The sequence below is a fragment of the Petaurus breviceps genome, unplaced genomic scaffold (genome assembly GCF_028583685.1).
Source record: "Petaurus breviceps papuanus isolate PSGF00001 unplaced genomic scaffold, PetGlider_PUasm1.0 98, whole genome shotgun sequence".
Lineage (NCBI taxonomy): Eukaryota > Metazoa > Chordata > Mammalia > Diprotodontia > Petauridae > Petaurus > Petaurus breviceps.
The window spans coordinates 53,998,189-54,025,349 of NW_027187460.1; the positions used below are offsets into that span (position 1 = coordinate 53,998,189).

The window sequence follows — 27,161 nt, forward strand, 5'->3', positions numbered from 1 at the left end:
CTTAAATTCATAAAGCACTTTAAGATTCACAAAGCATTTTAGAGTAAGAATTAAGATCCTATTAATTAGTACATGTTTTTTCCAAAGTAAGGAAAAATTTGGGAAAGCCAATATGGAACACAGAGATTCACTATTTGGTACAGCCTTTTAGCCTCATGACAATAATGTTAAAAAAGAAAAACTTTGGTAATTCTATCGATTACTTATCCCTTTTTTATTTGGTAAATACTCATGTACTACTCTTAAGATGACACCTACATTTACTGATGTTCTGTTCAAGAATTATAAGCGGATTTCAATATAGAGCAAGGATTACATCCTTTATACTTTTTAATTTATGTAGAGTAAAACCACATTTATTTAGGTCTATGGAATTCAGAAATTACAGTAAGTCAAGTATGTTGTGCTATATTTTACTGTATTTCCAACAATTTCAATGTTTCCCTGGACAAAATAAATAATTAAAAATTAAAAATGCAAATATTCTCTTGGTAATGGTATATCATGAATCTTCAAAGCCCACAACTCCAGAAGAATCAAAGTAGCAGGCGACCTGAAAGCAACAGAAGAGATACATAGTGGTTGCAGCAATTGAGCTGTACCACATTCCCAAATGTTGATCTTTATGTGTGATTGGACAAAGCAGGCTAGCCATACAATGAGAGGGATTAAATGATGGACAGCTTAAGTGTTTCACTGTACCCACAAAATGTGAAAAAAAAAGTCTGAAAAAGGACGGTGCACTTGTGGAGATTCTCTCTCTATGGAGTGGCTTGGAAAGAACATGGACAACAATCACTCTAAATGAGTGTGAATGGATGGCAATCTGCATAAACATAAGATATAAATTCATTAATGTACCAAGATAATGTACTCCTAAGCCTCTAATCTAGTGCCTAAAAGTTGTTCATATATGAAGATGGGCAATGCAAAGAGAAGGCCTGCACCCACAGAGACAGTAAAGAAAAACTCTATCTAAGGCTATTCAATCATGTCTGCCTAAAATTTTCTTTAGTTTTTCCCCACTTTCATTTTGTTCTTTGCGGCCTCCTTCTTCCTACTTTGCCCATGCTCTGGCATTTCATATGGGGTTTTCTAAGAGTCTCAGGGCAGTTTTTAATCTATTAAAACATAAAACTACACAAAGCTCTTGGGGATACTCTGGGCAGTCTGAGTTTCAAAGATACTTCCTAAGTAGTTAGATTTAATTTTAAACATTTAATCCTTTGGTTCCCCTACTTGGGTTTACCGTTTCTCACTGCATACATATTTTCTCTCATGTCACTAAGGCTCAGTGACCACTGCTAGCCGACTTCTTACATGTGGTATCTTTGTATTCTGTCTTGCCTCCATCTCCCTACTATCTGGTCAAACAGTTCTGTAAGCCATAAGTCTTTGCCACTTTAAATTTACATGTGCCTAGGCATATCATTCTTAGTGTGGAGACAATAAGCACTTAATAAATGCTGATCCACGAGATGACAGAGACTAAATTGAATTCATGCCTTAAGTGGGCAAGACCATTTATATAAACACTAAATATTATTATGGAAACAGCATCTGTACTAGAGATAAGCAACATGTTTCTACTACAGTTTAGGCTAGTATAACCTTACCTCAGACTTTTAGTTTGTTTTTTTACTGTTCTAGTTTGAAAAAATAACTCATCTTTGGAATGAGGTATTTAAACACACTAAATTTCTCTAAATTAAATCTACCAAATTCGACCTTACATTTTATCATGATGTCTTATTAACAAAAATAAACCTATTTATTGCAAATGCAAAAATAATAGCCTTTTAAGACAAATAATAAGCAAAATTCAATTCAGCAAACACTTATCAAATTCCTACTATATATGAAAGATACTGAGAAGCTTGGGATACAAAAACAAAAAATGAAAATATCCTTGACTATGTTCTAATCTCCATCTTCAATAATGATGATAATTACAATAGCTAGCATTTATACAGCACTTTTAACATTTACAAAGATCTGATGTATTATTTCATTTGACCTTCACAACAACCTTGTGAGACAGGTCCTATTATTATCCTCTTTTTATAGATGAAGAAAGTAGTTCCAGAGAGGCTAAGTGACTTACCAAGGGCCACACTTCTAGTGTTTGGAGGACCATGTGAACTCAGATCTTTGCAGTTCTAAGTCCAGGACTCTATCCACTATGCCATTTGACTGTTAACTTCCTACATTCCAATGATATATTTATTTTTATTTCCCTTCACAACTCCCTCATTCCCTACCTCCTTTCCAATTTGGGAGTCAAATTAACACTGCTATCACCACTAGAAACAGTGTGTCAATGCACTCCCTTATATTTAACACACCAAAATACTCTTCCTTAATAATCAATCCTCAATATAAGGTTGTGGTCCCCTATTAAAAGGCATGCTCTTTGAGGGTAAAGACTACCATCACCTTTATACTGGCATCCCCAGTGCATGGCACATAGTAAGTGCTTATAACAGATACTTTTCCATTCACATGAATATATTAGAATAGATAAGAAAGGTGCAAACTATAAAGAGAATCCTACAATTAGTTTATTAGAAAAAAATTTAGTACTAGGTTGGCTGTTTGCAACATTTAGGAAACCTGGAAAAAAGGTTTCCATATTAGTCACATAAAATCCTAATGAAGCCACCATGTAGCTGAAATACTGCATGTATGCAATTAAAATGACAATATTTGAAATATTACTAATTAAATGCAACATACAAACAATAAAACTGAATAACAGTATTTGATTTATTTTGGATGTTAAGTAAAAAGAAAGCAGGTTTAGCTGGAGACAAAGAAAGCAAAAGGCAGGGACTTACTGAGGTTCTAAAGATATGCTGGGTCACTCCAAAGAGCATCCACAAGGGTGATGATTTTTTAGATTATCTAATTTTACTTCAAAACTGAATGTTCCTTTTCCTTGATATGTGTGTACATGTGTACGTGTGTGTGTGTGTGTGTGTGTGTGTGTGTGTGTGTGAGAGAGAGAGAGAGAGAGAGAGAGAGAAGAGATCATCTGATAAGGAATTAAGATATGAATGTGGGAACACAGATGGGAAGGAGAAAAAACATAGCTATACAGGATCTTCCTCAGGGAGAAGAAAATCAAGCAATTCTCCAGGCATGCTACTGGTACCATCATCAGCTTGTCTAGTACCTGGGAAAGCAGTGTGTGTGTGTTTGTGTGCACTCATGTGCACAAGGGTACGTTTACTTGGAGTGGGGAGGATAAGGAGGAAGAAGGCAGTATGTCATCTGTCATTAATGTCCAAAAGGTCCATGCTAATGTCTGGCATAAGTTAAATTAGATTTAAGTAGACTATAATACTTACCTTCTATATGTCCATCTGCAGGTGCTATTTTGTGCTTAATTTCTTTTTGTGACACCTGCTGAATATTTTCCCTTTGCTGTTTGGTTTGTTGCATAGTGTGACTTTTCCAGAGTTTACGTAGCTCTTCCACCTCTGTCTCAGAGTCCTGAATTTGTTCCTTTCCTTGTTTCCCTTTGTTCACAGTTTCCTTTTTCTGAGATTCTGTGATTTCCCCAAAGTGCCTGTTTTCTTTCTCACCTTCTGGTCCTTCTACTGAATTCTCAGAAAGTGTAAAATCCTTGTTTGTGTTCATTTCGACCCCCATGGTATTTTCTTTATGGCATTGTGTTTCTTGTAAAGACTGTTGAGAGATGCTTATAACTGGATCTCCTCCTTTTAAGGCTACTTCTGTATTGTCTAAATTTGTTTTATAACCTAGAGTCCCCACATCATGGGCAAGCTGTTCAATATTGCCTTTTAAGTTATCAGTAGTAACAGAAGAAGCTGGAATGACTGTTAAACAACCTGCACCAGCTTGCACAGTTTGGACAGATTCTGATGATGCACCAGATGATTTATCTTGACGTAGTTCATCTGAAGAAATGAGCTCCTCCCGTATTGGAGAGAGTTCTGATTCTGTGAACACATCTTCAGAGAGAGACTCCTCAGTGCTCCTAGGTGCGGTGCTGGCACTGTCATTCCCTGTATCCCGAATCCTTGAGTCTATGTCATCAGTATTACTTCTTGTCATTTTCTTAAAATAGCAGAGATCTCTTACTGATAATTGATCTACCTCTCTGTCAGCAAACAAAAATAAAAGTTACTATACTTGAAAAACATTTTCCTTATCTTAGACAAACTTATCAAGGAATCAAAAACAACAAAAGGGTTTTATGATTATGTGATGCATATCTTGTTCTAATATATAGCTTTCAACAAATTATAAGTAACAAAACTTTTATCACTCTCTTTTCTACCCAAGCCATGAGTATCAAAATAAGTTAAATAAAACCTTTTCTTCATGTGTCCAAGAGAAATCATGTATGCTCTAGGAGTCTATCTGCAAAGTTACCCTCATATGCCTATCTCCAAAATAACAACTATAATACAAGTTTTGAATATTGGTATAACTCTCAGGTAGTGGTCTGTCACTTAATAACAGCTAGAAAATTAATTAGATCATGAAATTTGGGATTACAAATATTTTTAATACTTCAAAACATAAGAAGATATTGAGACTTATTTAAATGTAACATGAATGAACTGGAATGGCTCAAATATCTTAGAATTTTCATTTTCTCTACCTTTACTTTTGGAGATAAGCAGCAGAAATTTTACTAAAGTTCATTATAAATTAAATAATATTATTAGTTAGGAGTTAAGTATTTAAGAAATACTATGAACAGATGCATTTATAAAAGTGAATAATCACTACCACCAATTTGCAAATTTTGTATATTTGTATTTTTATATCCTGCTTTGCTTAAAAAATAATACCTCAGAGAATCACACAACATAACCAGCAGTAATTACATTAGTTTTACTCATGTCTAACCAAGATAAATGATCAATAAAACTGAGAATTTAAATGTCTTTTAAAACTTTATCTCGTAGACCACAGAAACAAAGATGTATAATGGTACTTCATTAAGCCCCCAAATTATCCTGAGGTCAATTAGCAAATAGCACTCTTTAGTGCCCTAGTAACATGGATATAATGCCTGAGAAGAAAAATTAATGCTGATTGCTGCAAAGGAATCCAGGATGACCTTTTAGCAAACATTCTGCTACTCAATAGTCAAAATTTTAAAGCTTTATATAATCCTCAAATTATGATTAGAAAAAAAGCTAATGCATCAGGTACTTATTTCCTTTATGTAGGAGACATGAGAAAATTATTTAGAAGTAAATTGAAAATAAACAAGAAAACACTCCAAATACCACAAAATAGCTGTGTATATTGACTTAAAATACAATAAAATATTATAACTTTTTCTCTCTTTTTTTTCTGGGACTTCATGTAGTTTGACTAACACTATTTCATAAAGATATCCTCAGAACATAAATTGCAAGGGACCTCAGAAATAATCTAGTTCAATCACATCTGACAGGAATCCCTTCTACAATATATTGAGATGAGTGGTCAACCAGCTTTTACTGGAAAACCCCAAGCAATAGAGAATATACTACGTCCTGAAACAGCAGCTCTTTCATTTTTGGATATTTCATGTTTTAAATAGTTATATTTCAGTCACTAGGAAAACTCTAGTATTGGTTATAATCTAAACCCTTTGGCTATAAGCACTATTTAACCATAATACCAAGATTAAGAAAGCCTCAAGTGGACTGTAAGAAGGGAAGTTCAGGTCTGATTTCTGAGAAAAGGAAAATCACCCATTAACTTAGATGAGCATATACAAAATACTATATAGGATAGTATGAAGACCTTCAATACTTTGTGGATCTGTAATTTCATCCAAGTGGTTACTGCCTCTACTGATCATACATAACCACTCCGATTTAGTTTATGGTTTTTGAGAACTGCTACAGCAGAAAAAAAAAAATGTGTCAACCTGTGACCAATCTTGTAATGAGTCTCTCCAAAATCCAAAATACCTGAAGCTTTTTAGCTTATTAGGTCCTGCTAGGGCTGTGCTCTGCTGATACAAAGCCTTTGAGAACCCATGGTTCCCTTACCTCCAAGACACAATGAGGCATTGGAGAAAACATTAATGAAATGAAGACCTCAAAAGTTATATGAAAAAATCCCTTCTGGATTTAAGATTAATTTAAAATACATAGCAAGTAAGACAGAATCAAACTTCAGAGTCACAGAATAAGCAATTTTGAAGAGATCTCAGGTCAGTTGATTAAATTCATACATGATCAAGAAATTTCTATTATAATCTGATAATCAGGTCCTTCAGGTTTTGCTTGAAAACCTCCAGTGGGGAGGAACCCACTATCCATGTAATAGTACATTTCACTCTGAGTCCAAATATCACTCTTAGAAACTTCTACCTATTGCTTTTAATTCTCCCCTCAGGACCAAGCAAAACCAGCCTAAACCCTCTTTTCACAACATAATATTGTAAAATCTTTAAGATGACTATCAATCCTGACTCTTCTACAGGCTAAACATCACCAGTTTCTTCAATTAATCTTCACATGGCCTGATCTCCTGGCCCTTTGCCGTCTTTTTCTGGACATTCTCCATCTTATCAATGTTCTTCCTAAAACACTGTTTCCAAAACTAGCCACAAGACTTTAAATTGTGGTCTATCCAGGGCAGAGTATAGATGAACCAACACTTTTGCTATATGAGCCACAGGCTTTGAACCCCTAACCTCTCAATGAAGCCTAAGACTCCACTACCTTTCTCGATTACCTTATCACATCAACTGACTCTTAAGGAATTTACAGTTAACTACAACCCTCCAATCTCTTTCAGATGAACTGATGTCTAACCATGCCTCTCTTACCTTATAATTCTGAAGTTGATTTTTTTAAAACAAGTACAAGATGTTGATTTATATTAAATTTCATTTTCATTGCACTCAGTCTAATGTTCCCACCTATCAACATCTTTTAAAATTCTAATTCTGCCATTCACCCCAGTTCTGTGCCTCCTGCCAAGTTGAATATACACAATGGGTCAAGATGAACATCAACCATCTAGTTATAAAGCACTGTTCTACTTCTGAGATGTCCAACTAGGTATGCCCTTATCCAACCATAACCTCTTACTAAAATTTGGTCTTCACACACAGGTGAACATCCACTCAATTGCTCTACTGATCTGCTCCTGAATATATTAAACTCCAGTGTCAATAACTTGAATGTTGACTTCCATACCTCCTAGACAGTTCACTCTAGCTGCCTTTTTAATAGGAAATCCTATATTTCCCTACTTTCTCTGTTCCTGATCTGGAAACTAGAATAAATCAAATCAAGTCAATAAGCATTTATGAAGTACCTATTATATGCTCAGCATTGTGCTAAGTGCTAGTGATATAAAGAAAGGAAAAGACATTCCCCACCCTCAAGGAGCTCATAGTCTAATGTAGAAGATCAGTGCTAAGGAAAGAGGCAGGATCACCTAGACTTGATCCACCACAAATTCTCCTTCTCCAGCTTCAGTGGAACCTTGTCATTGTTCAGTAATCCCTTTAATCACCTCTTGCTAGTTCATCAATGCATTTCATAACCTCAGTTCATCTGCAAAATAAGGGAACCACTTGTCCTACCAACTTTACAGATCTGTTGTAAAGATCAAAATGATGATGTGAAAATATTTTCTAACTTCTCAGGACATATGATTTTTTCCTATTTCCCCTCCCCTCAAAATCCCCCAATCTCATCTATCTTCTCAATAGATGATTTGTTTCCTACTTTACTGAGAAATTAAAGGGCAAATAAGGAACATCAAATAAACCAATTCTTAAGAATCTTGCAGAATTTATGCTCCTCTAAAGCTAGCTCCTTTACTTGTGACCTAAATCTCATTCCTTATTGTCTTGTTACTACATTCAGAATTCCATATTCTAATTTGTAAAGGGTATTTAGGCCAATCCCTTCATTTAAGTGAACTGCCTAGTGTCACACAGGTAATAAATGTGGTACGAGGATGTATATGTACTCAGTCTCTCCATACCAGATGCAATCCTTTTTGTGCTATACCAAATTGCCTCTAACCTCCTTTTCTGAAATAATCAATCTTTCTCTTCCCTAATTGGCTCCCTTTCTGTAACATGCACAGCCTCCTGTCTTAATTAAACTTTTAGTGGACCTTACCTGGAACTTTTAGCAATTATTTCTAGCCTTCACTCCATTGCCAAATTTCATCTTCAAATGGTTGACATCACTGGCTCACTCAAACACAAGCACTAAGCACCACCTATGTGCCAGTCCCTTTCTGTAGCAGTAGTGCTACAAAGACAACAATGAAAGAGGATTTTCTATTCAAGAAATTCATACTGTCTTGTCTTTTACAATTTTTATTACAGGAAAAATGTTTTTCCTGAAACAATTCTACTGAAAGTCACCAGTAACTTCTAGTATTCTTTTTTTCCTGAGGCCTTATCCACAGAACCTGAGCCTACTGATAGGTACCAGAGACTACATAAAATCCTCCCTTGTAATCCACAACTTTACAATATTTCTTTATACATACTTTGTTTCCTCTGCTGGTCAAACATTTTTCTCCTGTCTCCTTGATGATGCTCTGGACAGACTTTCCAAACCTTCCAAAAAGCATATCATTTCAGGTCTTGCATTTTCATCTCAAGAACTTCACCTTACTATTCCAGTTATTATCCTTTCCATTCTCTGAAATCTTATAATTATCAGCTTTACCAAATAATTTAGTACTTAATTATATGCTGTTCTATATTTTTTTCTAAGTCCATGTATGTTAATTTTGCCTTTCCAATTAGACTTAAAGTTCCATGAGCGTAGGCACCCTATGTATTTTTCCTACAGTACCTGGGACCATGATAGGAATCCAAATAGTGGTTGGTTAACCACTGAATTAAAATATGTGTTTGAGAAAGAATTACTGCTTTCTGTGATACTTCTTACTTTGCCTTAATTTTCCGTATACTATTTTACATATATAAAAAGAGCTTTCTTTAAGGAAAAGTGTGAATTCCTAAGAAAATCAGAGTAAGCATTTCTAGGTTACATGACCAACAAGATGGAATACTAGACATTTCCTCTCATCTTCATGACCTCTCGGAGTAAAAAATTATGTGCAAGAGGTAAATTAATAGAAACTATTTCCACAGGCAAAGACATCGACAACCCAAATAAAGTAATAAAAGCTGAGTACAAACCCCAATCCCTAACATGCTCACTCAGCAAATCCCTATCTACCATTCCCCATGCTCTGATGAGACTCCAGATGAAGATCCACTGGCTTGAGCTCTGGAATCCATTGAGCTGGATCCTATGCTGCTGAGATAGTCTCTGCTAGCATTCCCTCCTGCCCTGCCTTCACCCTACCATTTGTGGCAGGAAGCAACAGGAAAAAAAACCCTCTATCCCACCTTCCCCCTCTGTGTGGAGGATGCTAGTATGTGTCTAGGGTACCACCAGGCCTGAAATAAAGGGAATGGACATCCAACTATGGTGAATTCAAGCCCTACAAAAAGTCACATGAAGGAAAGAGCAAGGCTGTCAAAAAGTGAATACTCAAACAGAAGAGTAGACTGAAAACTATTTGAGGTCCAGAGCCTGGGAGAAATACAACATCAAAGACGAATGAATAGGAAAATTCAGAATAGGGGAATATGAGGGAAAAAGACTGAAATTACCAATGATCTCAGTATGAAGAAAACTCAGTTAAAAACTTTAAATACAAGCAGATATCTCAACAAGGAAGATATGAATAACAAGGAACATGACCTAGAGATCAGCTAAGTACAGATATCTACAAATATAACAGAAAGAAAAATGAAATCAATGTTATTAAACAAAGGCCCCTGTAGATTCCTAAGAGAGCTTGACACCATAGCAAGATGTTTCCAAATTGTTCAAATGAGAAACACAAATTGTGAAAGCATAATTTAAGACTTCCATAAGAGTAATAACTAGTAGAACTATAAAACTGTAACCCATAGTGGCAAATTTCACTTAAAAAAACATGCAAATACAGAAATGAAGAACAATCTAAAAGATTCTATGCAAGCAAAATAGAATGATCTCAAAGAGAGAATGCACAGAAACAATTTAAGGATTTCAGAACACAGCAAATCAAAAGACCTGGACAACATGATGAAAGAAATAATGTAAGAAAATTGCCTCGCACGTCCAAAGACAGAAAAAGTGTCGATCAAAAGACTGCCTTAAGGGAAAAAGAAAAAAAAAATCTATGCTGAAAACTTCCAGGCACATGATAGCTGAAAATTGACAAATTTTAACAAATTAAATAACTTCAAATTATTAACAAAGAATTTTACAAACAATCAGGACAAAACATTTCAAACATAAAAGGAAAGGAAATTCAATTAAAACAAGATTATATTACATTCACCAGAAATGAGAGTAAGGAATGAAATAATGTATTCTAAAGAACAAAGGAGTTCACCAAGGTGACATACTCTGCAACCATGTACCTAATCATCAATGAAAAAGATAATAAATAAGGATATGTGAAGCATTCCTAACAAAAGAAAAATAAACCAAATGTGAACAGATTATTTACTTGGCAAACACCTCAGGCAATAGAGACATAAGAAAATTAAGAACAACAACCAAGGAAAGCACAAGCAATGAAATAAAATTACCCCAGGGGTAAAAAAAAAAAAAGAGTCAAGTAAACAAGCATTTATTAAGCTTCTATATGCCAGGCACTATGTTAAACCCCACAAGACTTTGCCTATAGATGTGGGACTAAACTATAGAAGAAGAGGGACCATAAAAAGAAATAGGGAAGAAGAGTGAGGAATTTATGATATAGTCTAATGGAGGCAGTAGTAAATAATGAAGGAAAAATAGCCTAGAGGATAATGGTTGTGGCAGCAAAGGGGGCAAAGGGTTTATTTCCTCAGAAAAAAATGGGGAGGAGACATAATCTATAACATAGAAACTGTTTAAAAAGACAAAGTTCAAAATAGAAACCTTAGAAACATTAGTTCCATAAGAAATACAAAAAATGAAGAAGGAATAAATAGGTAAAAGGACCATGAAACAAAGAATAAGGGAAAAAGGGGGAAAAAATTATTGCAGAGTAGAAGGGAATGAAATTTTTTTCAAAAAGAGGTGGCAGAAAATGAAAACTATAAACACTAATAAATAGCTCAGTGAAGAGAAGGCAAGGAAAGAGCATTTTATGCAACTATTTAACTTTGAAAAATAAGAGAATTAGATAAGTAGAGAAAAGGAAAACGAATTAATAAATTACACTAACCAAGGGTGGGGAACCTGCATCCTTAAGGCCATATGTGGCTCCCTAGGTTCTCAAGGGTGGCCCTTTGACTTAATCCAGAATTCACAGAAGTAAATAACTGCAGGTTCCCCACTCCTGTCAGCTAAACTCTAAAACTAGAGAAAGAAGTGATCAACTGGAGGAGGGGAAAAGAACCTGAGTGAATTTAGGGCTGTCTGAAAGTAAATTAAGTAAAAATAAATGAAGATACAAAGTATAAAGTAGGCAGCTGGGGTGCAATAGATGGCATGTCAGGTCTGGAGTCAAGAACACCAGAGTTCAAATACGGGCTCTGACACTTAGCTATGTGAACCTCAGCAAGTCATTCACCTCATTTTCCTCATTTGTAAAAGAGGAATAAGAGCACCTACCTCACAGTGTTCTTGTGAGGATCAAATGAGATATTTATAAAGTTCGTAACACACACGGTTCTTGATATTTACTATGGAAATGCTTATTCCCTCCCTCTTCCACCATTTTTTGCAAAAAGAGAAATGGCATCAAAAAATGATTTCAGAATAAACAATATCAGAGGAAAAAGGAATATATAAATATAACTTCCATAACCTTAATGTGGATACATTAAAAGATCTAATGAAATGAAAAATGAGTGACAGATTAGATAGAAAATAAAACTTTATTATGCTACTTACAAGAAACACACCCAAAAAGCAAACAGGATAAAAACAAAAGCCTGGAAAAAAAAACGTGCATCAGGTGAATCCAGAAAAAGGAGAAGTTCTGCACATGACAGCAGATAATGGAAAAGCAAAATTCACAACACATTAAAGATAAACAAAGAAACTACATTATGCAGAAAGAAACTATGGGAAATAAGCCAATATCAATATTAAACATATATGTTCCCAATATATTAGCATATAAATCCATAAAGTAAAAATAAGCTGAATTTCAAGATATAGACAGTAACACAATAAGGACTTTTTAATGTTCCTCTCAGTTTTCAACAAATCTAATAGAAAGATAAATGTAAATACAGAATTTAACTAAACGCTGAAGAAACTACAGCTAAAAGGCTTATGACATCTTCTAAATATGACTGTTAAAAGAATAAATGTGTATTTTAGTGCCAAATGGCATTTTTCATAAAAGCTGACTGTGCTTTAGGACACAAAGATACTAGGAATAAATGTAAAAAGGCAGAAATAGCAAACACATCCTTTACAATCCATAAATTGAAAAAAAAATTAATAACTTCAGAATCACAAAGACACAGAATCAAATGGACACAACAATGAAATCCTAAATAATGTGTAGGTCAAAGAACAAATCATAGAAACAATTAATAATTATGTGAAAAAAATTATAATGATGAAACAACATACCAAAATTTCTGGGATACAGCTAAAGCAGTCCTCAGGGGAAAAATTATATCCCTAAAAACATACATTAACAAAATAAAAAATGAAGATTAATGAATGGAATATGCATTTTTTAAAAATTAGAAAGCCAACAAATACACCAAAAATAAGCACAAAAGGAGACATAGAAAATTAGAGAAACAAAGTGGAAACCAAGACTATAGAAATAAAACTAAAAGCAGATTCTTTGACAAGACTAACAAAATTGATAAACCTTTAACAAATCTGAATAAAAATAGGGCAGAAAACCAAATCAAAAGAATTACAAATGAACAAGGTGAAATCACAACAAAACCAAAGGAAATAAAAAGAATTATAAGAACCTCCTATTCATAATTACATGCTAACAAAACAGAAAACACAAAAGAAATAGAGTATCTTCAAAATATAAAAAACCAAATAGAAATCTTAAATAATCCAATCTCAGGAAAAGAAAGAGAATTCTTTGTGAAGGAAAGACCCACATGCCTCCCCTGAATCCCTCAAAAAACTCCTGGTTCTGAGGTATTCCACAGAAGAATTCTATCAGACTTTTAAAGAACAATTAGCAGCAATATTACACAAAATCTTCTCAAAAACTGAAGAAAAAAACAACAAACTACCAGACTCCTTTCATGAGATAAATACAGTCCTAATACCTAAACCAGAGAAGGACAAGGTAAAGAAGTATGAACTAATATCTTAATGACTTATCAATTAAAAAACTTTTAAATAAAATCCTGTCAGATTATATCCAAGTATTCAAGAAATAACTCATGATGACCAAGTTGGATTCAAACTAGTGATGTAGGAATGATATAATCAATATAATTAATCAATAAAATACAAAAACAAAGATATCTCAAACCACATCATTCTCAGTAGATGCAGAAAAAGTCTTTGACAGAGAGCAACACTCATTTATACTAAAACCTCTAAAAAATACGGGCATAATTTTTCAAAATATCATTAAAAGTTATCAACCTAAGACCAAAAGCACCATCATTTGCAATAGGTATATACTAAAAGTTCTCCCAATAAATATAAGAGTAAGACAAGAATGCAGACTCTTCTCACTATTATTTAATATAATTCTGAAATGCTAGCCATAGCAACAAGTCAAGGAAAAAAGAAGTTAAAGGTTTAAAGACAGGAACAAGAGAGAGGAAACTATCCCTGTTTGTTGGTGACAGGATGGTTTACTTAAAAAATCCTAGGGAATCAGCGAGGACAAAAATCGAGACAATTAACAGCATCAGCAAAATTCCACACTACAGAATGGACCCACAAAAATCAACAGCATTTCTATAACAAAATTCAAGAGGCAGTAATAAAAAGGGAAATCTCATTCAAAGTATTTTCAAAGAGCAAAAAATATCTGGGAATCAATCTATGAAATAATATAAAATATTTGTATAGACTAGAATACAACATGCTCCTTAAATAGCTTTAAATAACTGAAAGAATATCCAGTGTTCAAGATCTGCCTGTGCCAATATAATAAAAATGACAATACAATCAGATTGTTTTAATGCTATATCATCAGATTCTTTATAGAATTTGATAAAATAACAAAATCCATATATCTATAACATTTAGAGAAATAATTCTGAAAAGGTAGGGATGGAGAAGAAATATCACTTTTCAAAATCACAATTATTATAAAGCAACAATAACAAAAACATTTGATACTGTTTAAAAATAGAGAAGCAGATCAATAAAACAGACTAGAGAAGAAACAATCAGAAACAATGTAATTCAATGAATCAGAAAACAAATTACTTAGGAAAGAACTCCTTATTTAATAAAAAGCTAGAAAAGCCAGAAAGATGGACACAGGAAATTGAGATTAGACCAAGACCTCTGACCATATTCTATGATACATTCTAAATATATGTATGACCTTAATATTAAGGAGCTTACCATCAACAAATTAGCAGAGAAGGAGATAATATACCTTTCACAGCTATGAGCAGGTGATATATTCTGAGGTAAACAAGGAATAAAGGCAATTACAAGAGATAAAACAGAAAAGTTTAAAGACATAGAACTGAAAAGCTTTGCACAAAGGTAACACGTGTAGGATAAGATTAAGCAGTTGAATGGGAAAAAAATATCAAATATTTCTGATAAGGCCTTGGTATCCAAGACATACAAACAACAGAAATATATATAACTAAAAGCTATTCCCCAAAAGACAAGTGGTCAAAGGATGTGAACTTAAAGTTCTCAAAAGAACTGCAATCTATTAACAATCATATGAAAGAATGCTTCAAATCATTTATAGTAAGAGAAATGCAAAGCAAAATAAAATAACCCCGTGGTTTCACCTCATACCTTGAAAACAGGCAAAGGTGACAAAAGACAGGGCAAGTCATTGTTGGGGAAATTTGGGGAAGACAGATGTGCTAGTGTATTGTTGGCAGAGCTATGAATCAGTACAACCATTCTGAAAAGCGACTTGGAATTATGCAAATAAAGTTACTGAAATGTCCATACCCTTTGTCCCAGAGATACTAGACTTCTATCCCACTAGGACATTGATAAAAACAAAGTCCCCAAACTACACTCAATTATTTAAAGCAGCATTTCTTGTGTTAGAAAAGAACTGGAAACAAAGTTAATGCACATAAATTAGGGAATGGCTAAACAAACTGTGACTATAACAGAATAACTGTTGTAAGAAATGAAGGTTATCATAGACAAGATAGAAAGATTTACATTTCTCATCTCAAAACATCAAGAAATAAGCCAAATATATTAAAACCATAACAACAAAGAGTCGAGAAGAGATAGGAAACTCATAACAGGAAAGGCAATGCAGAGAAGCTGGCAATGATTTTTTAAAAAATGAATTAATTATCATGAAAACGTAGTGTAGTTTCAGAGATTTAGAAGTAATACAGCACCTATACTTTCATAAATCCCAGAAATAACAGAATAGCTGTAAGAACCCCCAAAATTGATCATAAAATCAATTAAAGAATTCAAAGCCAAGGATGGAAACTGAAACTTTCAAAAAAAAAAAAGAGAAATAAAAGATTAAGGTGTTTTTTTTCTTAAAATGAAAATCTCACCAAAACAGATTTCTTTGAAAAGCATATTTGTAACTCAAAAGTTCAAAGGGAAAATAAAAACTGGTTGAACAAAATTCAGAGGCTGGAAGAACTCATGAAAACTCTTCAAGCCAAAACAAAGTGACCCTAAAAATGTAACATGCAGGGAAAATTTACAAGGCCTTTGTGTCCTCCAGAATAAAGTAAAATGAAAAACCTAAATTACTTACTTAAGGAAATTATATATCAAAACTACTCAGAAGTAATGAAAAAAAAGAGGACAATGTAAAGACTACAGAATCAATAGAATTAATAGGCTACAGACTGAACAAAATCTTAAATTTATAATGGTGAAACTTCAGAATTTCAACATTAAACCACAAATATTACAGGCAGCCATTAAAGATCTCTTCACACACTAAGGAAAAACATTTGGAACAACCCCAGAAAACTAAATTACATAAACTCCTGGGAAAACTGAAATACGATATTCCTTAAAGCAATGGAGATGAGGCTGTACTCCAAAATAATATACAAAGTTGAACCTAGTTATCAATGGAAAATTATGCACTTGCAGCACAAGAGAAAAATAAGTTGTTGCTTAAAAAAAAAATCAGAATAAAATAGAAACTGAATGATGTAAAAATCATAACAATCAAGTTTGGCCCCAAAGAAGAGATATAAAACATCTCCCTCCACTTCTTTGCAAAGGAGTGGGTCATATGTGTATGACACTGCCTATGATGTCAGGTTTTCTTTTAATATGTTGGTTAGTTTTGCTTAATTTTCTATTTCTTTGTCTTTATAATTTTTTTTAACATGACAAACAATTCTCCAGAAGGCAATGGGAGAGACTGATTGTGAAATGTAGGTGGATTTAAAAGAAAAGATAACAATCAGAATTTATTTTTAAGAAAGGGAGTAAAAATGACATTCCAAACAAAGCCAATCAAACAAACAATAAAGATTAAATTAAACTCCTATGATATTCTAGGTGCTATGCTTAGCACTGGAGACACAAGAAGAGATATAAGTGACATCCCAGTCTTCAAGGAACTTACAATCTAATAATGAGAAAACACACAAACCTATATAAAGAATAAATAGGAAATAATTAGCAGAAAGAAGGCACTAGAATTAAAATGGGTTTAAGAAAAGATGTGATTTGAGTTTAGAAAAAGATATGATTATAGATGGGCCTTAAAGGTAGAGTTGAAGAGGAAGAGAAATGAAGGCATAGGGGATAGCCAGAAAAAATACCCAGATCTGAGAGACAGAGTCTTGTTCTTGGAACAGCCAAGAAGTCAATGTGACCAGATCAAAGAGGATATGGTGGGGAATAAAGTGTACAAAGACTGGAAAGGAAGAAGCTGTTTAACCCTGGAGGCAAAAGGAAGCCCCTAGAGTTTATTGAGTAGGGAGGAGTGATATGGTCGGACTTGGATTTTAGGAAAACCACTTTGGAGACTAAATGGAGGGATAAATTAGAATGAAGAAAGACAAAGCTGTTCAAGCCACCAACTGTCTATCGCAATAATACAGGCATAAGGTGATGAGAGCCTACACCAATGATGGCAGCGTCAAAGGAGAGAAGGGAGCAGAGATGTTGCTAGGGTAAAATCAACAGGTCTTGGCAAGAGATGGGATACTGGGGGAGGGGGTGGAGGGATAAGAGACAGTGAGGAATCAGAGATAACTCCTAAGGTGCAAGCCTGAAGGACTGGGAGGATGGTGTTGCCCTCTAGAGTAACAGAAAAAGTAAGTGAGGGGAGGGTTTGCAAGAAAAATAGTGAGTTCTGTTTTGGATATATATTGCTTAAGATGTCTATCAGACATATAATTCAAGATGTCTGAGTCTAAAAGGCAAACAGAGATGTGAAATTGGAGTTCAGCAAAGAGACTGAGGCAAGACAGATTTGAGAATCATCAGCATAGAGAAAGTAACTAAATCCACAGGAGCTGATAAGACTACCAAGTGAAGTAGTACAGACCCAGGATATAACTCTGAGGGACACATGGAGTGAGAGAGCATTTTCTGGAAGGGAATCCAACAAAGGAAACTGAGGAGGGGTCAGATAGGTAGAAGGAGAACTAGGAGAGAATGGTATCTTAAAACCTAGAGAGAAGAGAGTATCAAGAAAGAGGGGCTGATCAATAGTATCAAAGGCTGAAGAGAGGTCAAGGAGAATGAGAATTCAGAAAAGGCATTTGGATTGGCAACTTTGGAGAAAACAATGGAATGGAAAGGTCAGAAGTTAAATTGTAAACGGTTAAGAAAAGAGTTAGAAAAGACACAAAATGGAGGCACTTACTGTAGGCGGCCTTTTTGAGTTTAGCTATAAAGGGCAAAAGAGTTACAGTTTGATAGCTATATGGAAATGGAAGGATCAAGTTAGGGTTTTTTCCAGAATGAAGGAGAGACATGGGCATGTTTATAAATAGCAGAAAATGAGCCAGTAGAAAAGGATTTTTTGGTGGGGGGGAACGACAACAGGGTGCAAGTAATTGGAGGAGATGGATGGAATGAGATTGCTTGAACAAGTAGAGGTTTTGCCTTGTTAAAGAGTAAGGCCATTTTATCATGTGAAGGAGGAGACAGTAGCAGAAGGCAACTGCGTGACAGGAGATAAGGAAAAAGGAAGAAGAGGAAGCTGATGATGAATGGTCTCAATACTTTTCTATAAAATATGAGACAAGGATCTCAACTGAGAAGATATATTGAGGGGAAGACATAGGAGGCTTAAGGAGTGATTTGGAAGGATTTGGAAGAGCTGCTGTACAGAGTAAGCTATCAGTGAATTGATAAGGGAGGTACAGTACAATTGCCTAGAAGCAGTGAAGGCCTAGCTGAAGTTGTGTAACATAAATCTGTAGCGAACCTAGTCAGAGCAGTTGTATAATATTTTCCAACTCTATTCAGCAGTACATATATAGGAGGGAAGGTGGTAAAAGGTGGGAATGATCCAAGGCTGAGGCTTGGCAAGGTGTATTCAGCGAAATAAGAAAGGTATTCAAGAAAGGAGGTGTAGAATTGAATTGGTTCATTAAAAAGTCAAGGAGAAGAGGAGAGATGGCCTGAGAACTGAGAGGTCAAGGCATTAGCAGTCCAGTGCAGATGAAGGGCTTCACAGTAGAAGACAGAGGGAGAATGAAAAGTCAATAGGTTATGCTCTAATAACAAACTTTCAAAATTCTTTAACATGGAGTAAAATCAAATCATAGCAAAATCAAAGTGGGTGGCAGACATGGAGAGGAAGAACAACTCATAGGAGGTAAGTAGACTGAGGGACTGAGAGGTTAAAGAAGATTCCATCTGTCAGCTTCAAAGACAAAACTGAAGACTGTACAGTTCAGTGGAAACAGGGACAAAGGTAGAGGAAATTCTCTGGTAAGGTTTTTTATGCTATAATTTTTGCAGTAAACTGTATCAAAACTGAAAAAAATTATATTCAGGACCACAGCTGAGTGTTTTGATGAAAGCAATTTAAACTTTGGTGTTGTTTTCCAGGGTATTTATATCCTCAAAGAAGTCTGTTAACCCAAACAAGCAGAATGTTTAAGGGAGAAATTTTTGGACAAATACACACTGTCCTAATGGTGGTTAGTTTCTTCTTCACCTTTTAAAGTGACCACACAACCCTCAAGACATTTTTTTTTAAGTCTGCTGAGAGTAAGGGTATAAATGGAGATTCTAAGAATTCTGGGGTTTTGAATTTTAATTTTGTTTATTTGGTTTGGTTATTTTTTAATTGGTTTTATTTTAGTTAGGTCCATTTAAAAGTAAACCTTATTACCATTTTGAACATTAATTAGTCATGTTCCTACTTAGGCACTGTCCCCAGTTACAAATAAATCCATTTCTTAATCTTTCTACAAAGCCAAGCTGAATTTAGATTTGACTTATGTTTTTCTCCCTTCCTTTCATTTTCTCTAGTTTCAAACTTTTCCTTTTTAATTCTTCTAATCTTTCATTTCCCTCCAATCTTACTTTCCCCTTTATTTTATGTATTATATCTTTCCCCATTCTCCAAATATGTTCATTATCTTAGACAGGCACAGAACTTACATAAACTTACCTTGGTTCATATTCACAACCTGACATGTATTACCAGTGAACACAAAAATACTTATCCTGGGTCTAACCAAATTTTAAACATATGATATCTTGGTAGTGTGTTACAGAATAAAAGGCTGAGGAAACACTGAATTAGATATCTTCTCCAGGCAATTTTTAATATTTTCATTTATGATTACACATGCCAAGAATAATTAAAAGTAACCCATGCGTTCTAAAATATTTTATGAATATTCTTGCAAATACTACAGACAAAAATGGAAATGAAGGTGCAAAGAACAATAACAATAAGAACTTAAAATAATTGAACAGGGTCATTTCTCAGGATGAAATAAAACTACAAAGATACAGAAATATCAATCTTACATGGGTAAGGATTCCTTTATTTTGCTATCCAGAATCTCTTTGTACATAGCAGCTGACATCACCTCTTCCATTGGACACATGATGCCATACTCCTCACAACCATTCTCTTGGACCAAGGGGTCAGTTTTATGGGGATCAAACATTATATTGTTTGGTGTTACTAGCAGCACACCACTGACTGTGCCCTAAGGGGAAAAATAAAGTTCAAATCATCAAATATTACTTTAGAAATTTTCACTATTAGTCTCCTTATCTAGAACATGTAGGAGATATGTTTCTCTTTTTTTTTTTTGTGCTTTTTGGAGGGCAATTGGGGTTAAGCGACTTGCCCAAGGTCACACAACTAGTGAATGTTAAGTGTCTGAGACCGGATTTGAACTCAGGTTCTCCTGACTTCAAGGCCGGTGCTCTATTCACTGGGCCATCTAGCCGTCCCAAGATATGTTTCTCAATAAGATAAAGTGCTCTTTACCATTGTTAAAATAGTAGTCTTTAATTTTTCCTGAAAAATTTTTTTTGGGGAAAATGGTAACTATTTACAGTAACTTAAAAATAAGCTCAGGAAATCAAATGTGTATTTTCAAATAATTTCTATGATGCCTTAATGAAAAGCAAGATAATTTCAGGATAATATAAGAAATTATGTTTTAGTATCACTAAGGTCAGTAATGATGCCTTTTTTTTTAATCCTCAGTGCCAAAACATAATGCCTTGCATGTAAGGAAATGTACAATATAAGTACTTGTTAAATGACTGATTTGAGTTGTGGATCAAGAACACTTTATGGTAATCTCTTAACTAGACGTTAATTTTAGTACTGGTACATCAGAAAGCAGCTGAGTGTACATAGGTAAATTACTTTTCCTTTGGTAAAGTGTATTTACCTCTGTATTATGTAGCTGCATTTTTTAGGCAGGCATATATCAAGTTTTGGTACAAATATAGCCTGATATCCTTAAAGAGATTATAGATTCAGCATCTAAGAGGTTAGTGTCCTGCCCCACATAAGTAATTTTTTTCCTTGTAAATAGGTGACAAAGGGTACTCATTCTGGCAATTCAGGAAATGAATGACAAAATATGTTTCGTCAAAGATTCAGATTAACATTAATAATTTTTCATTCATGTAAAAAAATGTTAACTTTAGTAAAACCCTTTAACTTGAAAATTAATACCAAATATATTTAAAAGTGATGAATACTTCAAAAGACAAGTTTAAAATACAATTAAATGTTTTTGTCATTAATCTTTAATTTTGACTTCTAGTCCTTTCATTTCTTTTGATAACGTCAAAATATACAAACCATAAGCTGCTCTTTTACTCCTTTGACTTAGTGCCAATATGTGTGTATATATATATATATACACACACACATACACACATGTATACATACACATAGATAGCCACTTCACCAGGATTAACATTTTTTAATACAGATTTGAGACAGAAGAGACATTTAAAAAAATATTCTGAGAAGTAATAATTATTGTATTTATTTAATACTTATATAATAATAAATATATTATTACAATAATAATATGAATAATAATTCAAAAGAAATAATGAAAACGTACATTTTTCAAAGTAATTATTTAAAAAAACTTCCTAAAGCACTATCCATGATTGCCTCCCAGAGAGGCTATGATGGCATGGATAATTCAAAACAAAAGGTAAATTGCAACTCATTTATACTTGGTCTTTAAAATATTAGTTAATCGTTTTACCTCTGTGTTCCGTGTATGTAATTCTATTCTGAATTTTGACCAAACATGTCCTACAATTCAAATTGCTGACCACCTGAATGGGTAACAGTATGCAAATACATAAATTGCATAACCTGAGATTACTGTCAAAATTTGTTTTTAACACAGCACATATCAATTGAAGTTATGTTAGGTTGCTAGTGAAAGAATTATTGTAGAGCTAATTCATAAAGTAGATATTTGCTATGTGAATAATTAAATATACTAAATAAAAACTTAGTTTCTTCTTCATTAACTTGTATGGGTAAAAAATATATTTATGTAGTTTGAGTTACATAAAACTGACCCATTGATGCTAGATTATCTTCTGTATGTTTAAATCACTTAGTAGTATCCACTTTTTATAGTGCCTAGGGTAATTCGGCATTAATATTTTTCATAAGCTTTCTACATACTATATACCCTTGCTATATTGAAGTTCATATATGTTTATCCTATTAGTATATGTCCACATTGTCTCTCCACTAAATTGTAAGCAAATGATAAAAGCTGACAGAAAAGGATCAACCTTATGCAAGCTTTTACTCAATAGCACCTTAGTCTTTGGGTACTCAAACACTGTAATGTTGATAATAAAGAATAACTCAAAGCTATAGGCTACTTACTGCTATATGATTGTATTGATGCTGTCTTAATGAGTTATAATGTGGTAAAACAGAAATATTAAATAATATTTCCTATCAGAATTTAAATAAAAATCATTTAATACCTTGCCACTGGTAATGTACTTGCAATTAATTTTAAGAAATTTTTCAGTAAATGCTTCTTCTTCCTCAGAAGTAGAAGATACAACTCTTGTTGAGCGAACATAAGCAAAAGCAGAAGAGGGAGTTGCCTCTTTATGTTGGACTCCATCTGTATCCTACAAAAGAAAAAAAAATGCTGAGGACCACAAAATAAAAATATGTACAATACCTAATCAAATAAAAGCTTCATCAGAAAGACTAAATTTAACAATAGCAGCTAGCATTTAAATAGAACTTTTAAGATTTTCAAAGTGCGTTATAAATGTCTCCTTTTATCCTCTTAATCACTCTATGGGGTAGGTACTATTACTATTCACGTTTTTTGAGCAAACTGTGGTAGACAGAAATTGAATGACTTGCTCAGAGACAGGATTTAAACACTGGTGTTCTTAACCAGGTTGAGTAGCCTATCCACTATCTGCCTACACATCTACCAAGGATAAATTTAAAGAAATACATTTTCAAAGCATAAGGTGGAAATAAAACACTAGAAAGCAGGTCAGCTAAAAAAAAAAAAAGACCTAGAGTTTACTGGTTCTCAAGTTCAACCAATAAATAGTGTGAATGTTTTTTAGGGGGGGTTCAGACCAGCAATTTCAATGGCATAGAGAACTCCTGGGAAGCAAACCCCCTCTATTATCAATGTAAGTCAACAACTGCCCTGAAATTTATAATGTTAGAATTAAAGGGGGACACCAAGAGGTTGTCTTGCTCAGGGTCACACAGCCAGCATATGTTGAGGTCTTCCTGACTGTGAAGTCAGCCATCTACCTGTAACATCACACCACTTTTTGTATTCGTTTGCATTCTAAAAGGCTGATGTAACCTAAGGGGCACAGAGAGGTATGATGCTTAGGACAAGGGAAGTGTGGCAGCAACTTAACTGTCAAACATCTAAAATAACATCCATTTTAGGAAGGATAATGATAAACTATAGAATTATCTTGAGGGTAACCAAATTAGTAAAGGGACTTGAGTTCATTCCATATAAGAAACTAACCAGGAATATTTAGCCCAGAGAATATAAGACATGTGACATGTAACTGGGTTATGATAGTGTCTTCTTTACACATTTGAAGAAATTTCATGTGGTATAAAAATTTGACTTGTTCTGTTTACAGAGAGCCCTGTCTGCCTCAGAGGGCAGAACTAGTTATAATAAGTGCAATTACATATTACGACCTTGCTACCTAAATAGCTATAAACCAGAAAGAGCTCCTTGGGATATAATGGATTTTGTTTTTCCAGACATTTTCAAAGAAAGGCTAGTGATCATTTGTCAGGTATCCTGCAGACCCTTCTTCAGCTATGGCCTTGACTACATGAACAGAGATTCCTTCCAACTATGAAAATCAGTAACTATGTTTAATGATAGATAAATTCTTCCTTAGTTCACTGAGTCTTAAAAGTTGTGTGTCATATTAGTTTATTTTTTGTTCAGTCATTTCAGTTTTCTGACTCTGTGACCCTATTGGTTGTTGTTTTTTTAAGCAAAGATACTAGAGTAGTTTGCCATTTTACACATGAGGAAACTGAGGCAAACAGAGTTAAATGACATGCCCAGGGTCACACAGCTAGTAATCTGAACTCAGGAAGATGAGTCTTCTTGAATCCAGGCCTGGCACTCTCTCCATTGTACCACCTAGCTTATCCTAGAATAAAGCCCTTAAAGTAAACTAAGTTACTGATAGCTTATTATCTTCATGATCCTTATAAGTTCTCACATAAGCTTACACATGGTTGTTTAAAATTATGGTCAAGGCTAATAAACACAATGTACCTAAATTAGCAATTCTGCTTTTTACTTTGAAATGCTTCTGATACTTCTTTCCATAGTACTGTATTATTTTTAACATTTGTCATTCTTACACTGATGCTTCAATATACTTAGCCATTCCCAAAGGATTGAGCATTTAATTTACAGATTTTTTTTTACTATTAAATATGTATTAACTTAGTCGTAAATATCCTCTTTAAAACTAGTTTTTTTTTTTCTCTTGTGTCATTCCCTTGGAATATATTTCCAACCTCCTATAATGTTCTTCTCTTACATCTGATCATGGTATAAAAAGAAAAAAAGTTTCTTAAAAATTATGCAGATTACAAGTTTCAATAGTAAAGTCACTGCAGATAGCCCCAATGCTGGACTATTTCTGTTGACGACTGATTTAGGTAAATTTGAAAATAAGAATTATCACCAGTGTTGGTTACCAGATGAGGAAGTTTTTTACAGCAACAATTTATGAAGACCATCTATTAAGACACAGTTGTGCTCCACACTGGTGGGCATGATAGTCACACTAAAAAATCTCAGACCTTTGAAGTATGGTAATAAATACATTCTTAGCAGTGGAATTACTGAATGTCAAAGGGCCAGTGCAATTTAATTCCTTTTTGTGTACTGAAGCAGTTGATGGTGCAGTGGAGAGAGTGCTAAACCTGGAGTTAAAAAGACCCAAATTCAAATACTTATTAGCTATACAGGTCGCTTTAATCTCTATTTGTCTTAGTTTCCTCAACTATAATGGGAATAATAACTACCTCCCAGGGTAGTTGTGTGGACCAAACAAGATATTTGTAAAAAGCACTTACTTAGCATACTGTCTTGGTATATAGTAGGCACCAGATAAATGCTTATTCCCTTTTCCTTCCTCTTCCCTATACCATCAAAATTGCTTTGCAGAAATACATTGATTTTATCATACCTGTAATGTTTGTATATGCTCAAATTGGTGATTGAAGGAGTTGGAGAGACTGATTTCATGATTCACTTAATTGTATCAAGAAATATTCATAGGGCACTTAGCCATGTCACCCTGTAAGGCTCCAGTAGTACCTGGCACATAGTAGGTGCTAAATAAATGCTTACTTATTAATGATTCACATGACAATAACTACAGCTTATCTGACATGTTCCTAAAAATGGAGAATTTCAGAAAGTCCTGCGAACTAAATCAACATATATCTTGACATTCAATAATTTCAATATAACTAGTAGGTAGGTACAGGGGAGGAAGGAGAAAAACAGGTTAGAAAAGATAATTCTGGATCAAGAAATGGCATAATAGGAAAGATCACTGAAGTAGGAGTCAGACTTCAACTCAATTCTGACTCTTACTTAATGCCTATGTTTGACTTCGAATAAATTACTTAACCTTTGTGGATTTCAATTTCCTATCCATAAAACATGGGGCTGGATGTCAAGATCCCCAAGTTCTCCTCCATCACTAACAGTCCATAAAGAAAGAAATGGGAAAAAAAAAAGCAACTACTTACAGAAGTCCTTAAATACATTTTTAATAACAGAGGGGGTCACTGTCTCATCAAAGAACCACTAAGACATAGGGAGCACTAGACATCATCACAAAAAAAATAAAACAGCATATACTAATATTGAAAATCACCACATAAGAATCATTTCAGAATCAGCTGCCAGTTCAGATTATTCATAATTATAACACAAGTCAAATTGGATCGAGGAACTAGAGGTGTTTAGCCTGCATAAAAAACCTGGGAGAAGAGAGTGGAATGTTGGGGAAGAGAAGACTTAAGAAGTGACTTTAAATATTTTAATTAATTTTATTTATTTTAATTAATTAATTTAATTGATTTGTTTAATTAATTTAATTAACTAATCTCCTGTAAATTTCTGGGCATCTCTATTGCTGTCCTAATTTCTACACTATAGCTACCCTCCATTAGTTTTTTTTTTAATTTTTCAAATGTTATATTAACTTCTCATTTACATCATCCATTTCTGCCAGATTGAGTTACGAATTTTCTCCGTTTTTCCCCTACCCACTGCCCCAAAATAGCAGTCCCATAGTATATCCCATCCTCTAATCTGCTCTCTCCCATATCTTCTCCCATACCCCCTTTGACTTTTCCAGTACGGAATGGTGACTCTCCATGCCCTAATACCTATATATCTTATTTCCCAATTACATGTAAAATAGTATTAATAGTATATATATGTTTTAAACATTTGATTTTAAAACTTTGAATTTCAGATTCATTCCCTTCCTCCCTTGTCACCCACCCTTACTGGGAAGATAAGCAATTCAGTATAGGTCGTACATGTGTAATTAATGTAAAACATTAACATAGTAGATAAAAGACTGACTATATTTCCCTCCCTCCTATCCCATCTCCCACTTGTTCTATGCTCTACTTTGATCCTGTACCTTTTCAAAAGTGGGTGCTTCCCCTCATCCCCTTTACCCCTACTCTCCTGTAGGGTGAGATTCCCTATTTAGTGTGTATTTCATTCCCTCCCCAAGCCAAATTCAATAAGAATAAGGTTGACCCATTCCCATTTGCCTTCCTATTCTTCCCCATCCTGTCTTTCCCCATCTCCTCTCATTATATTCCTCTCTCACCTCTTAATTTCACCTTTTAAGTATCATCCCTTCCTATTAAATAAGTCCTATGCCCTCTATGTATACCTGTAAACATATATACACACATTCACATATGTATTCGTATGTCGTATACCCTCCAATATAGACATACATATACATATATATATTTATATTCCT

At 34.1% G+C, this 27,161-nt stretch overlaps 1 protein-coding gene across 10 annotated transcripts in view; it reads right to left on the reverse strand.

Annotated features, from left to right (window-relative positions):
• Nucleotides 1-27,161, reverse strand: part of OXR1 (oxidation resistance 1) — a 592,053-nt gene that overhangs the window by 49,906 nt on the left and 514,986 nt on the right. For all 10 annotated transcript variants that reach the window (XM_069081337.1, XM_069081335.1, XM_069081336.1 and 7 more), the window contains 3 exons: nt 22,587-22,739; nt 20,115-20,299; nt 3,351-4,126 (listed from right to left, as the gene is read on the reverse strand). In XM_069081337.1, coding sequence (XP_068937438.1) covers nt 3,351-4,126; nt 20,115-20,299; nt 22,587-22,739 — 1,114 coding nt within the window. The remainder of the gene's footprint in view (nt 1-3,350; nt 4,127-20,114; nt 20,300-22,586; nt 22,740-27,161) is intronic.